At 41.6% G+C, this 24,873-nt stretch overlaps 1 protein-coding gene across 6 annotated transcripts in view; it reads right to left on the bottom strand.

The window, feature by feature from the left end:
- Positions 1–24,873, bottom strand: part of ANO1 (anoctamin 1) — an 84,822-nt gene that overhangs the window by 10,654 nt on the left and 49,295 nt on the right. For 3 of the 6 annotated variants that reach the window (XM_075755390.1, XM_075755387.1, XM_075755391.1), the window contains exons 8-22: positions 23,068–23,133; positions 22,514–22,569; positions 20,931–20,972; positions 17,015–17,079; positions 16,307–16,441; positions 14,771–14,931; positions 10,918–11,000; positions 9,096–9,107; positions 8,176–8,247; positions 5,015–5,089; positions 3,477–3,678; positions 2,645–2,756; positions 1,953–2,010; positions 1,743–1,843; positions 1,156–1,301 (exon numbers count right to left, since the gene is read on the bottom strand). In XM_075755390.1, the coding sequence (XP_075611505.1) occupies positions 1,156–1,301; positions 1,743–1,843; positions 1,953–2,010; positions 2,645–2,756; positions 3,477–3,678; positions 5,015–5,089; positions 8,176–8,247; positions 9,096–9,107; positions 10,918–11,000; positions 14,771–14,931; positions 16,307–16,441; positions 17,015–17,079; positions 20,931–20,972; positions 22,514–22,569; positions 23,068–23,133 (1,386 nt within the window). The remainder of the gene's footprint in view (positions 1–1,155; positions 1,302–1,742; positions 1,844–1,952; positions 2,011–2,644; positions 2,757–3,476; positions 3,679–5,014; positions 5,090–8,175; positions 8,248–9,095; positions 9,108–10,917; positions 11,001–14,770; positions 14,932–16,306; positions 16,442–17,014; positions 17,080–20,930; positions 20,973–22,513; positions 22,570–23,067; positions 23,134–24,873) is intronic. The other 3 variants (XM_075755386.1, XM_075755388.1, XM_075755389.1) reach the window with 3 other exon arrangements.

Raw genomic sequence — 24,873 nt, 5'->3', positions numbered from 1 at the left:
CCTGCCATGCTCCACCCGGCAGGTTTTTAGCCCTCACTAATCCCACTGCAAGCTTTCTCTTCTGAAGCATAGAAACTTATGGGCTTTGAAAAGGACACGACTGATTCTCCGCCTTTACTGGGAATAACTTGCTTCCTTCAACCTGGGATTGTATCAGCTTTTGTTTGATGAGAACATCACACTGACATCATACTGTTAGTACTGGTACTGTTAGTGCCCCATCTTTCTCTTCCTCCCTTACTTCCAAATGCTGATCTCAGTAACTGCATCTTTTCTTATTTTTACGAACTGATGACATGACCTTGTAGTTTGTACCATTTAATTTCAATCTTTCAACTACGCTGCGCATCAAAGTCATCAGATATTCTAATTTGCTTCTGGATTCACTGGGCATGCCAGTTTTTGGTATTAGCATATTTCATTATCCTTTACCACTATTTTTGCTGAGTTATTCCTTAAAATACTAAATAAAGTTGCTCTTTTAAGACAGATCCTTCAGGAATGCCTGATTCTGTAGCAAACAGCATTATGTCAAACAGTTCTCAGCCCTTCCGAGATTGAAAATAGGAAAAGAAATGTAGTTGTACAGCCACAGCAATGTAGGGCTGATAGCCGGTGCTTAAACTCTTTATCACTCACTCAACATAACACATTACTTGAGAAAAAAAAATTATATGTGATCTGTCAAGTACAACCTGGTCTGCAGGGACATACCACTCGGAAGATTTAGTCCAGATTTCAGAAAACAGAAACAATCTGGTGTGAGAATACGCAATGGAAATTGTCAAATCTGAATTAAGTAACTTACTTCCAGTGTGGGGTGTACCTGATAATAAAACGTGCCTCACAATCTCAAGTTTATGCCATTTAATCATTTGCATTTGAAACTTGACAGTGGCACGTCCCATGGCTTGAATGAAAATATTTCAAATATAATGCTGAAGCAAGGGCTCAGGAAGAGCAGAGAGCACAATTCATCCCTGAAGCAGCCAGTGGTTGGCTGAAATATGCTCCAGCCCCAGACTATACACTTTAATAATTAAATTATGCCTCATCTCCACTGTCCACCGAATCTACAGTTCCAAAACCTCAGCTCTCCATCCCAGTTAGTCAGAATAACTGTGGTTTAAGATGCCTTCTTGCCACCTCACTCACTCATTTCCATGTATTCAGGGGTAAGTCCAGCGAAGGGCTCCAGGTTGTAGTCCACTTCGTAACGCTGCTTTTTTTTCATGTGCTCTTCATGGTCTAAAGAACGTCGACGCTTTAATTTCATGTATCGTATAAATTTCTTCATTTTTCTGGGGGAAATGAAAACGTTAGCATGCCATTCCGGTCAGAGTGCCCAATTCTCAGTTATTTTACACTAACAGACACAATAAGGTCCATACCTATTTTCATAAAAACTGCGCAAGAGTTGCAATACTCTAAAGGTATCAGGAATAAGCATATATAGGTACTGAACCCTGCTTTAATTGAATCACGTGTTCAGTATTACACCTCCTGCTAGCTAGTAGGAAAGCAATAGATTTTCTAACACTTTTCAAAGACGTCTGCATTGCTGGATGCAGTTGCAGCGAGGATGCAGGTATTTATTTGCAATACAGCAGACACAGGTTTACTGTAAAAATCTTGTAGGTAGCCTACGGATTATGTACCCGTCGAGGGGCAGCAGGTATAGCGTATCGCGCGCACCGCAAAACGTGTTAAACCTCCCCCCCCAAATAAAAGTCGCTACTTACGGGATGCCAATCTCAAATAAATTGTTCTGAATCAGCTGCTTGCCCAACATGATAATACTGAGCTGGATACACAACTCCATTAGGCAACCGCCTGGAGCACACTAGGGTGGGCAGAGGAAAGGTCAGTCAGAACATCTGCTGCGTCCCTGGGGCAGGGGCAGATGGTGCTCCCACCCGAGGCGATCACAGACAGGGTGAAAACACAATTACCTCTTCCATTCGGAAAGAATGGAAAATGTAGACGTAGTCTCCTGGACGTCCAACAAATCTAGGGCACAACAGTCAGAATTATAAACTTCATATGTATTTTATACTTTTTATACTTGATTCCTAAAGTCATTTATATCAAACTCTGTGCCTTTGTGTGGGACCACCTAATGTTTAGTCCTGAGAAAGTGAATGAGAATAATTATCTTGGTTTTGTTTTAAAGAGTAAGTCCCGTTGATTGAGTAAACAACGTGGTAAAACTGCAAGTCTTGTGCCCTACAATATTATAGGCGCATCCTGTCAGAAATTCTCTAAGGTAATCCTCATTTCTGTTGCATTAGCCAGATCGTGCCACGTGGAGTATTTATTTTAACCTTGCGCTTCCACGCTGTTTGCAAGGAGAGCGCTGGTTTCTATGATATAAAGTTAAAAGCGGTAAACAGACAACGGCAAATAGCCTGACGGGGGGGGTTGCATCTGAACGTACAAAGTTATCTTAACAAAATGGCTGTAACAAATTTGAAACACCAAAGTAAAGTCCCTGCTTTATCCCATGAGGCTGCAGAGGTTTTGGGTCAATACTGAGGAGTTTTTAAATCAGCTTTACTTTATCGTCCACCTATGGCCTTAGCTCAGCTACAGGGGTCTCGTAAGCAACAAGCTGAAACCCCGAACAGCCTTTTGCATTACTCACCGGCCTTTGAAGAAAGCAACGTAGAAAATGGGTGTGTAGGCATTGACAAATTTCAGCAGGAAAGCCTTAAAAATCAGTCGCTCTTCGAAATTCTTGTCAGTTTTTGGCACCTCTGGAACCAATGTGACATGAATAAGAAATGTTAAGGAATTATCCTGCCTGGAACATCTCAAGATCTTCTAAATGTGGACTTTGGAAAACATCAGCCATCTTTTAAACAAAGAGGCATATATTTATAGCGATATCAATATATTAAAGCAATATGGCCTCACTGAGGTCAGTGGTCAATCTGCTGAGGATCCCACCGTTCAGATGTGTTACAACAGTCATTCCAATTTCATTCCACATCTGGCTGACCTCCATGACAATCATTTGCAGATGGACGAGAACTTATCTGAAAAGACTGCTGGACCTTTTGTCACTGATGCTTTTTGGAAATAACACAAAAAGTTTTGTTCTACCGTTTTTTTGCACTCAACAATTTTGCATTTCTCAACATTTCTTATGCCAACTAAAAAAATGGCAGAAAATGAAAAGAGTAATTGCGTGATAGAAAAGTGAAGCTCAGGATTATGTATAGGAATTTCTGCTGTAACCCCATCACCCATAACTGGATTAGTGATTAGCATTACCACTGCCAGAAGAAAAACTTTTAAAATAAAGCCAAATCCATGTGCGCTTTGATATTTGTAAGTACCTGGTTAGAATTTTAGCCACACATTTGAATTTCCTGGGTTTGCCCACCACGTTGAAGCTAATCATGAAAGCCAGCCAGTTGGGTCCTCTCGTTTAAAATCGCTCTAGCAAACATCAGTTGAGGATTTAAACCTACCGATCTGAGTTAGCCACCTTGCGATGCAGCTGTATACTTCATCCAGGATGATGATGACGACCAAATTGATAATGACTGCGGTGGCAGTGACGGTGACCCTAACGCTTGACCGGCCCGAGGGAGTGGAACTGATTGCCAGCGCCGCTGCAGTCGAGATCCTGTATATGATGACTCCAAATACTATAGCGAAGGTCAGCCCAACCTGCAAGCAGGAATAGCACAGCCTCTTATGAAAGATTTAACTATAAATACTTCACTTGGGAGTTAGAAACGACCCTAAAAATGGGATCTCTGGGCCACATCCCAAGTCCACCCAATTATGCACGAAGGCGCCCAGTCGCTTTGACGAACCGTGGGAAAAGATCCTCTTTTGCTAGTAATTTGATCATCACATGAAAAAAATTGATATAATGATGCCACTCTCACTTGCAAAAGGCATTTTTTAAAGGCACCTAAATGTAAACTACTATTCCAAATATCAGTGGGCTTCCTTTCAGCCCTAACAGCAGCAGCACGTATACGTGGCATTTGCTTCATTATAAAAGAAAGCCAGGGTTGAAGCAGAGAGGAGTATTTCAGCTTAAGTTTGCACACAAGCCTTCAGATATCCTACTCAGGCTCGCTATGCTGTCATAATCCCAAACTGAAATTAAATCCGACTAAATCAAGGCACTTCCTGGCAACGTAAAGGTGCACAAAATCTTACTCAATTTTTCATGGCGTACATAGAGGAGTAATTTTAAAACGTGATTTTTATAAGGCACTGATTCTTCAGCTGAGATTAGATTTACTGCATTTCCATTCTCTGAAAATACAAATATTAAAAAAAAAAGAAAAAAAGCCACCCCAAAACAGAATCCCTATCCCCAAAAAACCCCAAATGAACTGAGTTAGTCTGACATATTCTACCTTTAGAAAGAGCTTAAGCTTGTTTATCCATTTGCCAATCTGTTCCATGTCTTGAATTATTATTATTTCCTTCAAAATTTATTTTAAATGCTGATGCTTTATCAGCAAACGGAGAAAGGCTGTTCTCATCATTATTTTACCTTTTTCTTGAATTAAGTGCTCTGTTTGCAATTCTCCTGTTAGATGATATAACCACAAGTTTGACTGATTGATTGAAAATCCTTGCAATCAGGATTGCAATTGGCCACATCATTTCTTTCAAAAAAGTCTGGTATAAAAATGAGGCCGTTCTCTCCTTCCTGACTACTTTCTGACTCTATCTACCTTTTAAGTTTCATCCTATCAGTGGTGGTGGTAATTTCCATTTCCATGCCCTCATTTTTCCCCTACTCTAGTTAGGTATTCTCATTTCTTTACTGGAAAGAGACAGCAAAGTTGAAATTCAAGCTCTTGAAAAGATTTTAGGTTGTAAAACAACAGAATGCTTTAATTTTTCCACTGGGAAAAAGCCATTGTGAACCACATCAACCTGATAAAGCCTGTCACGGTTTCACTAACATTTCCATCACTTCTGTTCTACTACAATGTCTCGGTAATATAAATTTCAGGTTTTGCCGGGTGATGCTTACCATGAAGATAATGCCAACAAAATTGGTTAAATAGGCTGGGAAACGATCCTTCCATGTCAGCTTTTCTTTATCTGTCTAATGTTTGGGGAGAAAAAAGGATGCATTTAATAAAGGTGGAGCGTGCGATTTTGCACGTGACAAAAACAGAGAGAGGGGAGGAAAAAAAAAAAGTCTAGCAAATACACAACCAGTTAGAAGATGCAAAGACACAGTGTTTACAGTTACAATTCCACACAGGCAAATTGTTTACTCTGTATCTAGGCTCAAATTGGTCAAGCGCCTGCACTGCGAGTATAAATAAACCCGATTTTTCTGTATACTTTTTGAAGGAAAGATGCAAATAGGTTGTCATAAACCATGAAGTAAGATCTCTCTTACTGTTAAATATTTTCTTTTGCTTTCCTTAGAAAAATTCCCCTTCTCCCCTCTCCCTCCCCAGTGAATATTTGCAGCTTTGCAGTTGCACCAGTGGTTCCAGTGAAATACCGAGTAAGGATGCTACTCAGTAACTCCAAGACAAACACACAGTTGACAGGGAAGATCTTGTTTTGGCGTGTGATAAGACTTGAAATTCCTTCAATATGAGTGATTTTTAGCTACCTGACTATCCACATGGTATTCGACGGACCATGCCGATAGGAGTTAAGATACATATGTATAATAACTCTTTATAGGATACCCTAAATCCAGTCGACCAGCCCCTGCCTGAATTTGGCCATGAAAATTTCATTTACAACAGTACTGCTCATCTAGAGTCCATCAACTTTGATGCCGGGAATTGTTTCTAAACACCAGAAAATAAACAACAAAAGGAACATGACGGAAGATGACGCACACGTTATAATGAACATAAAAATATTACTCAAATTCTATTTTTATTACATGCACGTTGTCTCAGGGAAGTGCAAGCAACTCTTTCAAGGCATGGCCCATGCTCCACTGCAAAACGCAACGTCAGTCCAGGAAGGTCGATCTCTGATTAGCCATGCAGTGCCATTCCCAACGCATAGAAACAGTGTCCCAAAGAAGAAACAAGGGGAGGAGGGGGAAGAAACCCAGAACTGAACGTGAATATTAAACAAAGGTTCAACAGCCAAAACCAAATTGATTTGTGTCTTCCATAATTACTCATAATTTGAGTTTCTTCATAAGTTTGAATAAAAAGAACCAATTTCACCCCAGCCATGACTGTCTTAACTCTTTGTCTCCATTTGTTTGCTGTCTCTTCTGGAAAATACCGATGCTTCTGATGGCAATCAAAGGAAACAAAAAAAGGATCGGGCAATATAGCATTACAAAGCACCGCTAAATTAATCTATATACTCTCTACCGACTTAGCGTACATAGCAGTTTAGCCACAAGTGAATGCTCTATTAGTTTGCTTAAGGCTTTGTGTCTCAGCTTCAGACTAATAAAACATAACAACAGCAAAAGACAAACCTTTGCCCCAAATCCTGGGGTAGATCAAACAATTCTTCAAAGGATATTCCCTTTTCAGTTTAGGATTGTGCCCCTCTTTTTCCTTTACGATGTATAAAGGATGGCCAAAAAGTTTTTCCCTTTTTTTTTAATTGGACTTCTCTTGAAAAAATATGGGCAATTTCTGGTTTAGTTTTAGGTGTTTTTTTCTTTAAGAATATTTCCAAGTTGTCTTACAACTGTTGAATTTGAACTTTAACACTATAGATCCCAATGAAAGATAATTACTGAGCCTTTCAGAAAAAACTCCTTTTCTCACGTTTCCCAAATTAGTAACATCCAAACTGAACACAGCCCAAAAAGTTATAAATAGTCTGGTTGCAAAGAAAAAAAAAAAAAATCCTCTCTTAATTGCTCAGCTTTCATACGCCGATATTTAGAGGCCATCGTTCATTAATTGTCTGATGACCCTACAGTCTTCCACCTTTAAGATCTGAATTCCTAATAGACCCACAAGTACAGCGAGCGACGGGTTTTTAGCAGAATACAACGAAGTCTGTATTCCAAGCCTGTTTATCCAGCTGGTAAGACGGCAGCAACCCCAATTCTTTTTCTTCTGCATGGGATTTTAAAGCAGTGCTGCGAGTGAGTTATTGCACGTGCTGCTGAACTGCTTACGCGCTGCATCCTATAGATTAACGGGAACGTACCACCGTCGGCTTTGTAGCATCTTTTAAGAGGCACCCAACGGTACTCAAGGACAAGCACGTGACAAAATCGGACACATTCAGTTTAATGCCGGTCCAATCTACGTATGCTGTCTCTTGAATAATTAATGTTAACGTGGTTATTGCAGTTGTATTTTCATAGAGTTTTCGTAAAATTCCAATTTAGGGCATGGTTCCACGCTACCGTGCCACTGGCAACAGATACAAAAGAGGAATTTCTGCCGACAGATTTTGTTTACGCCAGAGCATTTACTTCCCTCCTTAAAAATACGGTCGTACAAACAGCTGGATTATTGCAGTTGGGGGGAAATAACCTCAGGCAGGGTGGAAATCAGCACGCGGGGGAGAAAAGGAGCTTTTTCAAATCGGTGTGCTGCTGACAGACATAACGGGGAAGGAATTACAGCAAGGCTTGCACCGTCCGTTGGCGAGATGCACGTGCCCCAGGGATGACGGGCAGCACCTTTTTCCCGGTGATGTAAAGAGCAAGTTAAAAGCAGAAGTGAGCACTACCTTACTCAGCGGAATAAAACGGAAGTTATGTTTTTAAAAGGCAGAGAGGTATTATCAAAGCTGGAATTCAGCAGGGAAATTGGTGTTAGTACTCTTCATTAATGCTCTGGTAATATGTTTGTAAACAAAAAAAGTCTAGCAAGACAGAGAACCTCTCCTGAGAGGCTTTAGGTACTTGTAGTAGCACAGAGTCAGATGTTTTGTTACAGTTTTCTCAACCTCGATTTGTAAGCTTAATGGGAGCGCCCCTTCACTCAGCCTCAGCTTCCCTAAGCCACGCTCCTGTTCCTCATTATTAGACATTTCTAGACTTAATGAGGTCTTGTGCACTGGCATAGACCAAGCATCCCATGTATGCTCAGACCAAAGACATCTGGAATTTAAACACCATGTGCAGTGGCTTTATTTTTTAATCTAAGTCTTGGGTCAGTGCCTGCTGTAACAACCTTCTTTTTACAAGTTTTTTTTAATAAGTGAAACGAATGGGTATTTTTACCATACCTCTTTATGTTTGTGTTCTTTTCTCAGCGATTTTTCTAAAACTTTAGCTTCATATTCTGCTCTTGGATGATCCTGTGAAATAAGTCATATTTAATAAAAAGCAAAATTCTTTATTTTCTATATTTCCTACATATGAACTGTTTGCAGGTCGATTTCCTGATAATTTCCATGTTTTCTCACTGAATTTTAATTTACTCGGTATGTCATTCATGTCAACTGATAGTTGGCTGGAATTAAAACCCCAAAAAAGTTAAATCCCCTATCATTCGCAGTTCTACAGCAGCGACTGCAGAATGATCTGCGCTCGCTATCAGCCAGCCACATGCAACGCTGGGTGGGTTAAATTGAATACGTAAGAGTCTACAGCACAACCTGCAGACAGCGCGGTTCGTACCGTGTGGCGTTATGCTTGGATTTTAATTACCTATCTTTTTGATAAACATTAGATTTTGCATGTCATTAACTGTTCAATTCAGCGATCCTCAGCTCGCGAGGGAAACAGTTATCTGCTGTCAGTATGCAAAATACTTGGCTTTGGGATCCCAGAAAATTGTCAGTCGGGGTCTTCCTCTAATCCTGTCTTGGCCAGCATCCACCGATTACCCGAGTGCATTGAAGGAGAGGGTGTAGGAGACAGCCAAAAGATTCAGAAAGATTCACGGATTCAGAATTCACGGTAATTACGCATTCACGAAAGATTCAGAAATCACAATTATGCATCGGATGGGAAACAGAACGGAGTTGAAAAAAGTCTGAACGAGTGGAGAGGGGGAGGGTGTAAAGGCAAAGCAATCAGTGGAAGATCTAAAGAAAATCTGATGCTTGAAAAAGAAGAGGTGGAGATCAAAAGATGGCATTCATCAGTAGACACGTAATAAAAAAGGGAGGAGCAATTAAAAAAAAAAAAATGTTTTCCAAACCTTGACTGCCTCCTTCAGGAAACCAGAAAAAAATACGAAAAACAAGAAAAAAAACAAAACAAAACAAAAATTTGATTACTGAACTGTTGCAGATCATATTGGATTTATATTTTTTAAATTACATGAAACAAACATAGGTACAGCGGATGGCTAGACACTACCAGAGAAATTCAGTCTACTCATGTTCTACAACACTTAGTAACATGACTGTAAGTACTGTATGGAGTTGGTGTCCCTAAAAACACCAGAAGATGAGACACTTTGCGTTTTAGTATATCACTTGAAACCCCGATTCTTCAACATGATACTAGCTTAAGTTTCACCCAAATCAGAAATGGGAGGAGATTAAATTCTTTGCTAAACCCCTGACTCTATTATCTAGCACTGGCCACATGAAACAAAGAATAAAATATTCTTTATTAACAGCTGCTGGTTGAGCTGTGTAAGAGCTCTGAACTCAGACATGAAGGGGATAGACATTGGAAAGATACAGTTAATCCTTTCTACTTTCATGTATGCTAACAACAAGTTACCAAAAATAAAAGAGCAGTACAGTATCCAGGAAATAAATCCCTATATTCTCTCCCAGTAAAATAGGTACGGGCTAGCAAAGCGCACGGCGTAGGGGCTGCTGGCACAGCGCGCCTAAATATATTGTGGAGGAGATAAACATATTAAGAGGAGGTAATTCAAGCAGAAAGATTTTGGGGGTGAGGGGAACAATAACTGTGCCGGGCTCGTCAAACTGCATAGTGTTAAACCCAGGTTTTTGTCTCACGTGAGCAATATTTGTTGTGTATCTATTTAGAACATCTAGAGATATCACAAGGGCGGTCATGCTTCTTTTAATAATAACAACAGCAAAAAATAATAATTAAAAAAAAAAAAAAGCGACGAATGCCTGTACAACCCGTGGGTCCCAGCTCGGACCTGGCAGCGGGGTTTTCGGAGCACGGCTCGTCACCTACGATGGGAAAAGGGAAGGGACCCGCGCGCCTCCGCCGCCTCCGAACCAGCGCGGGCCAGGGCTGCCGGGGCTGGGACTGCGTTATCATCTGTCCAGGAAGGTGTTCTCCTTTTTTGTAAAGCGACAAAATTAAAAACAAAAAGGTGGGATACAGCTTCTCAGCTGGCTGAGGATTTTCTCTCCTTTCCTTCTAAAACTTCGTTGATTTTAAGATGTTTTTTTCATAAAGATTTGGCCCTTTTCCCCCTCATGCTATTCAGCACGTTTAGTATAAACCTGGCTAGGGATATTTGGGGGTTTTTAGCAAATGAAAAAAAAATTAAAAATACACCTCCACATTTGTGTCTCTCCCATTGCCCCAAGCCCACATGTCTGGCAATATTTTCTTAGGTATTTTCCAAGTCAGGGCTTGATCCTCCATCGTTAAATTTAATAGGATTTTTTCAGTGCTTTTTTACAGTGCTGTAACTTTATCACCTTCGATACATTCGTTTCTGATTTACAGCAGCGGGAGATGAATGAGGTCCTTGGTTGTTAGCACCCTGACATCAGCCCAGGAGTAAGGTCTGAGCTGTATATTCCATGCCTACGCTGCTAGGTGTGACCCGACTACACACTTGAAAAAAACCCTACATTTTGTGGCTATACAATTATGTTTCTATGGCAACAAGACATACTAGTCATACCCTTACTATAAAAAACCTCAAATAGTTCATGTAAAGGATTTTCCTTTCTTCTAAATGACAGAACCGCCCCAAGAGCGGCTCCCCGTGACGCAACGTCTACGGGCTCGGGGCAAGGGGCTGTCGGCAACGCTGCGGGGAAAGTCAAAGAGTCAGAACTGCAGGGACCAACCTCCTCCTCTTCAAACCCAGTCAGGTCCCACCTGTAGTTGAGACGCATCTGTTTTCTCTTCCAGTGTTCCATAAAGGTGGCAGCTGAAAAAAAAATAAACAAACCCAAAACCAGTTTAACAATTATTTTGACATTTTACAAAAAAAAAAAACCCACCCCACAACCCAAAATAAAACCCCAAAGCATCAGCCTCTGGGATTTGCCTTAAGCGGCGTGCTGGCCACGCTCCGCATCGCCTGACGGATGCCGCCCGGCTCTCGCCTCCAAAAGGTCTCAGCAGGTGCAATATCACAGTGTAGACCCGGCCAGGGTCACTTCATTTTTGTTACTCTTTTATTCAACAGTCTACCTGGGAAATACTGATTAGCAGTGTGAGGAGCCAACCTTTTTATCTAGGCAAGCTAAAAGAAAGGGCGTTTATTACAGTCACAGCTTCAAGTAGACAGATGCTACAATGTTTTTAAGGGGTGTGAGGAAGTCAGACACCCAAATTTATTTAAATATTTGTATGTGTGACTAATGATATTGTTGGTCTTCATCTGCATATAATTCCATCCGTAAGTCCAAACAAACCTGTATTTTATCTATACCAAATATGACTGATTTAACTAGCCTTGTACTGATGGGATAGTTATTCCCTCAAAGATATCAAGATAAAGCATTTTTATATTGCTATAATTACATCCATATAGTGGTCACAATAGTATAGCTAGCTCTAGTGATCACACCCAAACCCAAATACTCGTGCCAGTGAGAAAGCTGCAGGTGGGCAGGCTGTTACAGAGGAAGCCTTTAAGGGCTTTTCTCATTAGAAACACTGCCGTTTTTTTTTTTTTGACGGAGGAGACTTACAGAAAAGAAACCTCATTAAAGGAATTCTTGAGTCCCAACAAACGATCCCGGTCTATATCAGTCTATCTGTCTCTGAGACCGAGCAAGTTCTCAGAGGACATATTTAGATGCTGGGAATACACCAGTGCTGTATAATAAATAAGTGATTATGAAAGAGGCAAGTCTACCAAGAAATGGTGTTCCCAGGGGAGTTTCCCACAGTGAGTATTAACAGATGTGCTCAGAAACATTCATATCCAGAAAAAAACGGAGGCAGGGAGAGGGTAAGAAAGTTGAATAGAGAGGAAAGGACACCCTGATGACTGGAACCAGGCTGCGGTCACGACATTCATTCGCCTTCCAAGTAAAACTCTCACGTGCAAAACTTACAACTAAGCCCCTTTACGAGCCACAGGCTTCCTGTAAATCGGGATGGCCACAGCTGTATCTTAAGAGGGTCTGTGTCATGGTCCTGGAATTGCTTCCCCTTTCCTCACCGCCGGCAGTTCTCGTGCCGGGGTCTGCAGCTTCCACGTACAGTGAGCGATACGGAAAATGAACGAGATGTCGTCTCTTTGTGCTACTAGAAAAATCTCTCTGTGGCGCTGACTTACAACGATGCAAAATGGACAGACTGCGTCTGAAACACAGCCAGCTCATTGCAAAAGCCCTCGGCGAACGTGCCAGGTAGCGATGCACCGCCGCTTTGCCAAGCGCATCTGCATTTTCATATTTCATCTGGGCCCACAAACATAAGCAGAGCTTAAAAATTAGAAAAAGCTCACTGTCCAGATGCTCTTATCTGGATTCTCTGAGGTTTTTAATGTCGTTTAATACCAAACAGCACTGGGGCGCAGTCCATGTTTAATGCTGACCTTCTAACCAGTGCTATAGCTGTTGTAACGCTCGTGTGAGTAGAGTTCTCCAGGGTGTTACAATACCACAATATTGGTCACAATAATACCCCTGAACTTGGGCTAATTTTCTTGCCATGCTCAGGATGCCCTGCGTCACCGGAGCAGGTTACTTGGGTCTCCTCTGCCTCAGCCCTTCAACTGTACACAAACCTAAAAAACTTCCCATTACACACAGGGGTGTTCACAAATGGCACTGGAGAGTGTATGCGTGCCTACATTTGGAGAAAGCCAATTTTTGTTGATTTTCCTTAAATAATAAAGTGCTCATTTAATTTTTTTTTTTAAAATCGTTTAGACAAATCCTTTAGAAATGAAATTTGCAATAACACAAATTCAAAACTACGTGGAAAAAGTTCTAATTTTCTCAATTAAAAAAGACCTTTTTGAAACAACATTTATTTTATGTGCTGTTGTACCACAGTAACATTTTATGTTGACCCCAAAGAACTTGAGGAATTTCACATCCCACTCCAAAACTATCCCACATATTAAGCCTGACTCAGTAGAGAACACAGAAACTGGCTTCTGTCAACCTGCCTTACTTTGCCCAGGAATGTAGAAAATGGATGGAGGGACCCATAGTTGTTTGCTAAGGAAAGGGAGGCAAACAGAGTTACTTTTTGGGCAACAGAGTATTATGTGCCAAGATCCGTGCGGGGTTCAAAATAATGGTAAATGCGGGAGACCGATACTTGACTCGCCACGTGAGAGCATCAGGCTATTTAAAGTCTCTGACACCACATCCTGCTTTGGGGTATATCACGTTTCTCCCTATGTGCTACGGGGCGAGATGATCTGCAAAACAGTGATCCCTTTCCTCTGCTGAGAAGCTGGTCATGTTCTACCTCCCCCCCACTTCCCAGCTTTCTCTCCAAACACACAGTGCTCTCGACTCCCCAGTGCTCCCAAAATTCCTCTGCAGGACCGTCCTTATCCTATGGTACTTGATAATGAGCTCTTCGCTTGGCCTCTAAAACATAGTCATCTCAAATGGAGACCCTGGTCAAAAAGGCACTGCTGTAAATTGAACTACGTCAAATTGCACTGAAATCAGTTCAGATGAATGTTAATGTAAAAGCGGTTCCCTACACACTAGCGCAAATAAAAACTTGGGCTATGGTTTTAGGATTAAATGTAATCCAAACCAGGTTATTTGCTAACTCGCAACAAGGCGTACAGGAGGGGCAAACGTCATCTTGTGCAGCTCTCACTGACGCCGGGACTATGTGGCTATCAAATTCAAAGCTGGGGGGAATAACGCACGTTTCCCTGCTGTCTGTACAGGGCTTGGTTACAAACATGGGGTTTGGAGCCCATCAGCTCCCTTTTATCTTTACAGGCCCTCTTGGCCCGCAGCGAGGACGACGGGAGGCTCCATGCCTGGTGCTGGGGTGCCCGAGCAAGGAGGTCCCCATCCCTCCTCCAGCAGCGAGGAGAAAAGCCCTCGATAACCATTCCTGAAGACACTCTCACGAAGATTTCACGAGAGGGTTAATATATTTAACCAAGTTCTACGCACGTGCCAAGAAAGGTTAAGTGATGTGCTCAAAGTACAGGAGCCGTCAGCATCAGAAAAAATACCTATAACGCCACCGTTCCGCTTCATGGCCTACATGCATGATGTCTGGCTACTGATAAACTTAATTGCATCTCGGAGCACACTCAAGAATCAATCTTGGTTTGTCCTGAGACGCTAAAGGCCATTACACTTCCCTGCGGACCCCTCCTTGCGCTCCCAGAGTACATTAATACATTTCTTCTGTAATGTTCTAAAGTGGAAGCTGGCTCTGCAAATAGATTAGTGTGTTTTTTTGGCAAGCTATGCAATCCCGTTAATGAAATTTTGACATACCACACAGCAGTTTTATGACAGATGCTTAACAATTTCATTTGATATTCATCTTGAGCAACTTTTTGAATTTTAGCCTTCAGTCCAGAATATAAATTTGGGGGTGACAGTTTCATGGGAATTAAAAAAAAAAAAAAAGATAAGTTCTTTATATAATTAACTGCCTGAGTATAAATGCACTGCTTTATCTCTTCTGTTTCTTCCTGTTGTATTTTAAATAATTAAAAACTTCACATGAAGGCATATATCTTCTTACCCCAGAGAGCCATGAAGACCGAGAAGAAGACAGTTGCAGGGTTATCGAACAGATGACTTGCGCGAGCAGTCGCACAAGCGGAGCTCATCTTCCAGTAGCTGCACGTTCTGTCACATAAGGGACACATGGTGATATTGTTTCTCTGGTCACACATTTCCATACTGCGACAAAACAACAAGATAAGGAAAAACCACGGTCAGTACGGCTCCATCTTCCACGCACCAATGATCTTTTCTCTGCACAGCATCTTTCTGGTCTGTGGGACCATGAGATAGTACCCTCGCAGTGCTTCCCAGCTCTTGCTCCCTCCAGCACCTCTGACCGTACCCTACACCATCGTAGGGGCCGAAACCCTCACGCGAGGCTGCTGCCTCCCTCCATCCCCTACTTCTATTCCAGGGCATGAGAGAGAGCATCATGAGAGGCAGCATCACGAGAGGCATAAGGCTCTATGCTTTTTACTATAGGATCTTACAGTAAAAACAAAATTTAAAAAAAATTAAAAATAAAATTTAGAAATCATTCTTGTTTTGAAATAACTACAGCAATAGATAAGGTACAAGGGAAGTGCTGAGTATCAAGAGACTGGAGTTCAACCAATTTATCTTCTACGCACTCCAGCTGTGAAATAGCAACAGTGACACTCAAACTTTTGACTTTCTTCAACTTTTGGAAGCAGTACAAAGCAATCTTCACGAACAAAAAAAAGAAAAATAATCTATTTTTCGATATCCGTTATCTGCTTTGTTATTCAGTGCCCATGCTTGTACAAACTATATAATTTTCATCTATAGCTGATGATGCATGCAGGGTAAATAATGCAAAATCATAGGGCTTTAAAAATATTATAATACAAAACTTATTAAAAAATTAAAAATAGTACAACTTCAAGATTTTGTTAATCTGGCCACAATTGCTTATTTTAGGCATGTATATTCTTGATTCATCTTTATGTCACACAACGCCCTCCTCAGCACTTGATGATGGGAAGCACTAAAACCTATCATTAGCAGTATTTTGTTGGTTTGTTTTAACATAATGATCTGAGTTAGGGGGAAAAAAAAAATACCTGAGCAACTGGCCAAGAATTAATTTTAGTACTTCCATGCAAACTCCACAAGTAATATTAACAACCAGTGCTAACGATTTAAAGGCGTGCTGCAGTTCTGCTGCTCGCTCTCCTCCTTTAGTAGCGCTCCATCACTTACTGGAAGCAAAAATCAGTGGGGCTGCAAGCTCTCCCATCCATGCGGAGGTGGCTTCATTTTAAGCACAGCTTCCAAAAGACGAAGCGTGCGGGGTGTGAGGAGGGAGAGCGGTGGGAGCACGCTGCACCCCGACAAGCACCACTTGGCAGAGGGACCTCGGGAAGCCACGGCCAGCAAACACGGGTTGGGGTATCGGGCTGCAGGTGGCACAGAGCGAGCACTAGAAACAGGGAGCCGCAGTTTCAGCTGTGCTCGCCCTAGGTATTAGTGCGAAAACTTTGAGTTTCTAGCGGCCTCCAATAATAATCTATTTACTTATTTATTTTACCTTGGTATATTCTCATCCACAGTTGCGCAGCCATAGAGGAAAACGATAATCCCTACGATTGAAGCTGGAATAAGCATTTGTGTATAAACTCCCAGCCAGGCAAAATATAGCCCAATCTTCTCTCCAAAGTATTTTCTGAAATACATTAAAAAAAAGAAATGAGAGAGAGAAATGTTTCCTATTTCTTAAAATATAACATGGCTAAAATTACAAATCGCAGCTGGATTAAGCATGGAGAAAGTAAGATCTGATGACCTGTGGGAATTTTTTTCTTCTCAGAGCACTCTCTTTCTCATGATGCTTGGAGTTAATCCAGAGATACAGGCACCATGAAAGCAAGTCAGTCCAATTAGTAATTTTTTCCCCCCGTGTTTCTACTGTATAAATTGGTATCTTTGGATCTTCTGTGAGCTAATCCTCTTTAAAAAGCACCTAACTTTCTCCAAAGAGTCTCAGCTCTCACCACGACCAAACAAAATTCATTAAACATATGTCCCCTGCAAGCTTTCACACTAGGTGGGATACATCAGCGTGTTTCTACACCCACCAAAAACTCCTTTCCCCCCCAGCCAGTGAACTGCCTGTTCTCCAGAGTCCCCCAGGGTGGCACCGAGGGCAGCGTCCACGCAGGGACGCTGTCACGAGCATCACTGTGCACAGCTTCAGCACTGCCCTGTGGAAACACGACGTTAGGGGCTGACGTCTTACCTCACCAGGTCAATTGGCTGATATTTGTAAAAGACTCCATAGCTCGCCCACTCCTCACACAGGAGCTGTAAAACAGAAAGGCAAGGCGAAAGCTAAAGCATCGCGTGCACGAGTGTTTTCTCATAGAATCATAGAGTGGTTTGGGTGGGAAGGGACCCTAAAGCCCATCTAGTTCCACCCCCTGCCACGGGCAGGGACAGCCTCCACTTGCCCAGGTTGCCCAAAGCCCCATCCAACCTGGCCTTGGACACTGCCAGAGAGCCAGGGGCAGCCACAGCTTCTCTGGGCAACCTGTGCCAGGGCCTCAGCACCCTCACAGGGAAGAATTTCTTCCTAATATCTCATCTCCATCTCCCCTCCTGCAGCTTAAAGCCATTACCCCTTGTCCTATCACTACATGCCCTTGTAAGAAGCCCTCCTTTAGTCCCAGCAAACTGCAGAGCTCACGTGGTAGATCCAGTCTCACCACTTTGTGGTTTCAACCCATATTCTGCCAAAACACACAGTTTGCATTAAGTATTATAAACAAATTTGATGATTAGGCATGCTATAATACAGTGATGAATTCTAGTACATTAAAAGGCTCTTCAGCAACAGGACTGATGGATAACTATAGCAGGGACGGAGAGAGTAGGCCTGATTTTATGATCCGTACAAGGTACCTAGCAGAACGGATGTGAAAGATGAATATGCTTTGAGTTAGAAGACAGAAAAAAATAGAATAAACTGGTTTGTTTTCACTACACTAATATTCAGGATCCATCAGGAGGAGCTGTGCAAAGGTGCCTCGAAGGCTGCATTTAAGTGTTTTTCAGCTTTCAACTAAAAGAACACGGTGATTTCCACTCATCCTTTTGGTTAGGATATGGGCCAAGGAAAGCAATGATCACCATTAGTAATTTATAAAATTGAATCCCTCACAAAAATAGGTTCCTCTGAGACCTTCACCTTATCCTTTACTTCATAAAATATATTAATAGCGCTTCGCAGATCTGTGGTGTTTTGTGGTTTGTTTTTTTTTTTTCCTTAATTCAGCTAACAGAGAGAACAAGAAATCAGTGTGTGCACAAAAATATACTGGAGAAGATGAAGTGTGCTCACTGGTCACCCAGCCATCACCTCCTTGTGGGACAAGGGGAAGAGAAGCTTTACATCTGCTTGTGAAGTCAGGTCTCCCTTTACTGCTTCTCCCCCTGCTTCAACCCAGTGACATCAACTTGGTAGCAGGATGTTCCTGGACCAGCTACTGATATTTCAAGGAGATGCTTTGATGATCACTTCTGTTTGCATTAATTCATCCGGTAACATCATCTTTTTCCCTTTTTCCTCTTTTACCGCTCTCTCAAATGCAATAGCATGAACGGACTACTGCTGAAGTATTTATTTTCATCAAACATGGGGTAAAAAAGAAAAAAAAAAAAAAAAAAGGCAGAAAATTTCAGAGCTTGGTTACCCAAACCCTCACCGGTGGGTGAGGGCTGCACAACCAGCGCAGCTGTGGAAGAAACCGCAACGGGCAACCGAGACCTAAACCAGTTATCATCACAGGGAGGGCAACATTATTAATCTTATTCGTAGAAGAACAGACCAAACAGGATGTTATTGCTTAAATCTGTGGGTTATTTTATCATGGGAAACTTGACATGTGTCAGCCTCCTCCACTTCTCCAGTGAAGGGCAGCAAAGCAAGGAAGGGCAGACTAGCAGCCCTGCTGCCGCCCGTACCCATTCCTCCTTCTCGCGTTTTATCGCAGGGAAGTCATACAGAGAACAGCATTTCTAGAGCAGTTTTGCAATTCTCTTGCCAAATCATTAACACAAAGTTTCCAAGCTGAACTGCTGTCCTTCTCGTGCGAACGGTTCAAGTCACTCAAAAAAATACAGCTTCTTTACTTTTACAGAAATATGATGTCAAAAATGTAAGTGGACTGTGGATTTTCCCCTCTGCAACCCAAAATCACGAATCTTTATTAGTTTCCTTACAATAGTAAGAGCAGAAACTGAAACCTAAAGGCAGGCCTGTATTAAACAGCGACATTCTTGCAAATTTTATTTTTATTCTGCTTTAGGTTTCTTTCAACCACGTTTCCAAAAGTTTAAGGCCAGCTGCTTATGTCTGGGAAACAATTAATGACCCGGGACACCTCAACATCCATGTGCACTAAGACCCTTCCTTTTACAACTTTTTTACTTCATTTTTACAAGCTAAGCTTGTGCTAGAAATTAGATTCCCTTTCTGTGATCTAAGATGGTTAGGGATATCAAAATACTAAGCTAAGGGGATTTTTGCATCAGTGCCATGTTTCAGTTTTGTACAGAGCTTCAAATTTGCGGTTAAAGTACAAATGAATTATCTCATTTATCCTGGCATTTATCAGCCTGATATTCAAAGCACAGCTTCAAAGACATCATTAGAGGAGATCAGGGCACTAGCCCTAAATATTTACTTCACTTCTATGCCTCAAATCTCTAATTTTGTTATTAAAAAAGGCACAAGCCTGGCCTAGCAATGGATTAGATTAAAGAAAGCTTCAAGAAACCAGAAGAGACATGCCAAAACACACCAAAAGATTATTTGAGGGAACTGGAAGTCAAAAGCCAAGGTAAACATTTCCAAACACAGAGTGAACTTACGAAATGAGTGAATTTGCAAGGTTTGAAAAGTTAGTAATAAAGATGATAATCCAGATGCTTTGAAAAAACATGGACTTTCATCCTATTTTTGGTTGAGCAATGCGTTGCTTAATAATGACATGACAGGTTAGTGGTATTTTTAACACAAATCAATAAAGGGGGAAAATAACAGTCACTGTCTTTTGATGAGCCATTTGCACCTCGAGGCCCATCAGATCTTTAATTTGGGGTACCTATTTTTACGTGACCAACTTGGAGGGCTTTAGATCTGCTTTTCCTACGACGTGACCTGAGCCCATGCTGGTCCACAGCATTTCTTTGGAGACGTGACCATGAAACAAACCAGAAACGCAAAATTTCAAGGCTGAAAGCCCCACTTACATGGCACCCAAATTTAGTAGCTCCTCCCGAGAGAACTGGTTGTAACCCCTCTACTTCAGTTTTTGCCTGATACATGGAAAAGAAGCCTATCTTCTGCAGAGAAGTGTGATCTGGAGTATGTAGTAATTGCGCTCTGACTTTAAGAAATCAACATTTCTGCAAAGGGTGAAAAATTTGCTTTTCCTTATGAAAATTATTTCCTTAGAATAATTCCTACTTGCTCTACTACCACGAACAAATGTCTTTCAATGTACAGGCAATAAAAACATAATTTAAACCACAGACTTACACGAAAAGTGATGCAATGCATCAGTATACATCCACAGGGCAGTTTTGGGCTGAACAGCGCACATTAAAGCTCTGCTGAGAATGCCTCATTTGTGATAAATATTCAATCCGTAACTTTCCCAATAACTCTTATGCTTATGTTTTCAACTGTTTCCCTCCACCTCCCCCCAAATCTGATCCTCACACTCCGGATCAGCAGCACGTTAATTCAGCAGAGGTTGCAGTGCTGAGACCGGAGCTCGCCGTGGAGTGAGGCAGGATTTACGTCAGATACGGATACCAGAATATGACTGAGCAAATTGTCATCAGAGCTGGCCTGAAATTACATCAACTGAACTTTAGGAGGAGTTATATGTAAATGCTGTCAATACTTTTACCAACATGGCAAGAAATGTATTATTATCGAGCTAGGTAATTTATACATATCCATACTGCATTCCACATTCGGGCAAATTTAAACACTGGAAAGTACTTCTGTGCTTCTACTGCTTGGCATTTAGCGCCTTTTTGCAGTATTTTCTGTGAAATCTTTGGCAAACGTCCAGATTCCAACAGGTGACTCTTCAGGCTGGGACACTTGGGAATATATTAAACCCCCCTTTATATCAACTTACTTTTCTGTCGTTAGGTTCAACGTTTTCACCTTCATAGTCACCCTTTAAAAAAAGAAAATCTGCGTCATTCAGTGAGTCGCGCCCAGAGCTGCTATGCATCTTGCATACCCATGTATCCCCCTCACTTAATGCATCAAAACCAGAAAAAGCAATCTGTAAAATAATGCTGTATTTTAAGAGTTCATTTGTCATAGCACACTTTGTCTTCTGTCGTCAGGCACATTAAGGAAGAGTAATAATGTCTGTCACTGGGGAAAAAGGAATGAATAAGTGATAAAGGTGGCCTAAAAATGTCAAGGGAAAGGATGCGGTATTGCCACAGTATTTGGGGTTCAGCTCAGTCCACTTGAAAGAGAAGAGACCGGCTGGAAGAGCTGATCCCTATCCAGACTCTCCAAACACTCAGGGCTGATTAGATTTGAACTTTTCATTTGGAGCTATTCTTAAATACGATAAAGGAGTAAACTAAGACAATAAATAACTTATATACAAGACTATCAGTAGCTGTCTAAAGACGTGAGACAAGAACATGCAGAGAAGTTTATTTAACCTTTCTGGATTTCTAAGCAATATTGCTGTAGCTTAAGAGTGCCCGACGTGTACGATAAACATCAGGCAGATAAAAAGACTGTTCTGGTCTCAGTTACATCGAGATAAAACACTCGTGGTCCTGTGTACAACCAGTGCGAGTGAGGGGAGCAGAAAACTAGGAAGACACACTTCATCTTCACATCCCAGACCGGAAAAGCAGCACCAGGCTCGACAGCCCTTGTACGCTCACACAGCCAGCACATCGTGAGCAGCAAGACCGCCACGTCCCCTTGACGTCTGTCAAGCCTTCCTGTAAGGGTCTAGAGCATGTGATTGTCAGTTCTAGTCGTACCTTGAACCTCTAAGTAAAAATGTCATCAGCGTCCAACCGCTGTGCACCTCTGGCAGGACGGGGATCCCCAGCTCGGGTATGAGTGCCACCAAAATTCCCTACCCCTCTCTAATCCTCTCCATGAACACTATAGTTGAACACACTCTTGACATCTTACTGAACTGCTCAAAAGAGATTTCATCAGTAAGAAGGTCTGCAGTCACATCCAGTCCCATGAAACGTGTCGCTTCAAATTCTTGCTTATGGTTTTTCCTCCAATGGCAACCTATCGCATGGACACACAGCTACTGACATCTCCGTACCTGCCAGGGGGATGCCAGGGAGATGTGGATGAGGGAACTAGCCACTTGGTGCTCCAGGAATAAATATGTTTCCTAGCACTGATGCCAGGGACCTCGGGAGCAGAAGGTCAGAAAAATAACAGAAGCATTTCGTCTGACAAGCCACCAAAACAATTCTCCTAATGTTACGTTCAAACATCACTTATGATCACCAAAGGTAGAACAGAGGCGGGGAATTCATTAAAAGCAAGTAGAACGATGGAAACAACCTGCAGAAGTTAGTGCAGTCGTGATACAAGCAAGCAGGAAGTCAATATCCGAAACGCTCGTGTTTGGGATGATGCCATTAATACGTAACACATTAAGGATTGCTTGGTGTCAGAGAGTAGACGTGTAAAATATATTCCAAGATCACTTACATCATGCAGAGGATATGCAGCACTGTAAACTCCATTGGCAAGCAGACTGGTGATCCCTTGAAAAATAAAGACGTAATAGTTATTTACAATTTTGAGGTTAGACAGTCTCACTTTATCATCCTTCCTGGAGATTTCCCTCAAAATAACAGTCATTTGGTCAGATAATGATTTTTCTGCCATCTCATTCCTTTCCATGTAGTTTCATTTTTAATCATATAGGTTATTAAACATGACTCATTTTATGAAATGGAAAACTGCAGAGAGCAAGAGGAAGTCATATATATTTGAGAATCAAGAATTAGAAGCCAATGACTTGAAATTAGTCATTAAAATAAATTACATTTTCTGAAAAGTCAGTTTGATTTAAGGGCAAGCCTGCAGATTTGAAAGTGTGTAGCAGAAGGCTCGATCACAAGAAGAATATGGCTGGAATTGATGGCATACGGGAACACGCATACGCACGCATCATCCACACAAAGTTTTGAATTCAGATTTCAGATTGATTAGAGAAATTGTAGGGAAAGCCTTTGCAAAGACCTTGGCGTAATACTTACCATATTTACCACATTTTCGTCTTTTATTTAAAAGGGTAGTTTCCTTCTTTCTTCCCTCTCCTTTCCCTGTTTACACATCCGTTTATTAGTGACATGCATGAGGCTGAAAGCAATTAATGCTTCATCTACAAAATGTATGCGGCATAATGGACTTTGAGGAGTCCTGCCTTCCCAGGTGTGGTATTGCTCCTTAACTTGGGGCAGGTCGGGAGGAGTTAACGTGTAAGTTTGGAGGAGCACAATGGCGAGGGTCTCTTCGACACTGCAGCTCGCTGCACCATTCCCAAAGGTCACTCAGCTGGACCTGGACCTTTGAGGGGTGTAGCACGTTACTTCTCTAAAGTTCCTGCTGCAGCTGCTGGCATTAATATAGCTACTTCCAATTATGGAGTATTATCCACATCTGAAAGGTGTCGTGTTATCCGTGAAGATACATTTGGAGATTCAACGAACCAGTCTTGGGTGCTGAATCAGAGCTAAGTACTTGTCTTTGTGCAAGGCTAAGCTGATTAATGCGATTAAAAAAAAAAAAAAAAAAAATCTGGCCACTGGCATCATGGAGAATTTTAAAAGGATTTAGAAAAAGAAAAGAAAAATGATGTGCTACAGTGTGCTCCGTGTTGCCCATCAGTTCATTGCTAACAAAAGAGCATGGGACTGGATTTGAAGGAACAGTGACTATGAACCAGGAAACAGATCACTGTAGGTTCACCGAGACATTTTTGATTGTTCTTGAAATGAGAATTTTTCAAGTTCATTAACATTTTTGAGATACTAATCACCTGCTGGAGGAACTGCTCCAGGAGTGCTCAGTATCCTGCAGTATCATTAATTTTCAAAGTCCTGGTTAAGATTATACAGCACTATGAATTGTCTGCAAATGTTTCCACACTTCTGGCAGAAACAACTAGTGAGCAGATAAATGATTTTTCTAGGGCTGCGTGACCGACCGAAGAGCTACATAGTACCCTTCTACATATGGGTATTTCACAACGAAGACAGATTCACATTTTCACAAATTTACGAAATAACTGACAAAGACTGTGCACTGGGCAGCCGCCTTTTTCCTGCTGGGCAGAAGTGTTGCAGCGTTATCTGTGTTTGCTCAAATCTGTTTGCATCCTTTGCTGGGTTGTAACCCAGCATTCCAGCACTGGAACACAAAGGACCCGACTGAGTTATGCTGAGTATAGCCATGGACGGGCTGGTCAAATGACATTTTTATTAGGTATGCTGTGTGACCTTGTCAGTCTCTGGAAGAAGAACAATGCAGGAATCCCAACACTTTACTTTCCTTTAGCCTCTGCCCTACTCAACTAATCTCTAATGTGTTTCCCATCTCTGGACCAAGGGGAAAAAAAAAAAAAAGAAAGAAAAAAAAGATATCAAGTGAGTAACCAACTCCAAGGCAAGAATTCAAACTGAGCTGTATGACCTTCCCCTTTCAAGAGTGCAAAGACGTAATTTCCAATGAAAATGATCCAGCACCAGACTCGAAAAGGGTCCTGAATGTCACAGATTAATTTGAATTTCCCATGCTACAGGGAAACAGTACTTCTGTTAATACTGGCTGAACACCAAAGTTTAGTGTATATAAGAACTCAACAATTGCACATTGTACGTTGTTTCTTCAACAGAAAAGTCAAAGCATGGAAATCAGTTCTGGCATAAATATTCTTCTATTATTTGATGTATTTCTAAGCAGCTGATGGGTCAATATTGAACAGAACTACCTGTAATTCAGGTTCCCATTGTTTTATTTAACTGCTTGTAGGCAAATAAATGCTATAACAGATTCCAACAATT

This window comes from Balearica regulorum, chromosome 5 (assembly GCF_011004875.1).
Source record: "Balearica regulorum gibbericeps isolate bBalReg1 chromosome 5, bBalReg1.pri, whole genome shotgun sequence".
Taxonomy (NCBI): domain Eukaryota; kingdom Metazoa; phylum Chordata; class Aves; order Gruiformes; family Gruidae; genus Balearica; species Balearica regulorum.
The sequence above is the reverse complement of the archived record's forward strand: the minus strand, read 5'-3'. Positions and strand labels throughout refer to the sequence as shown.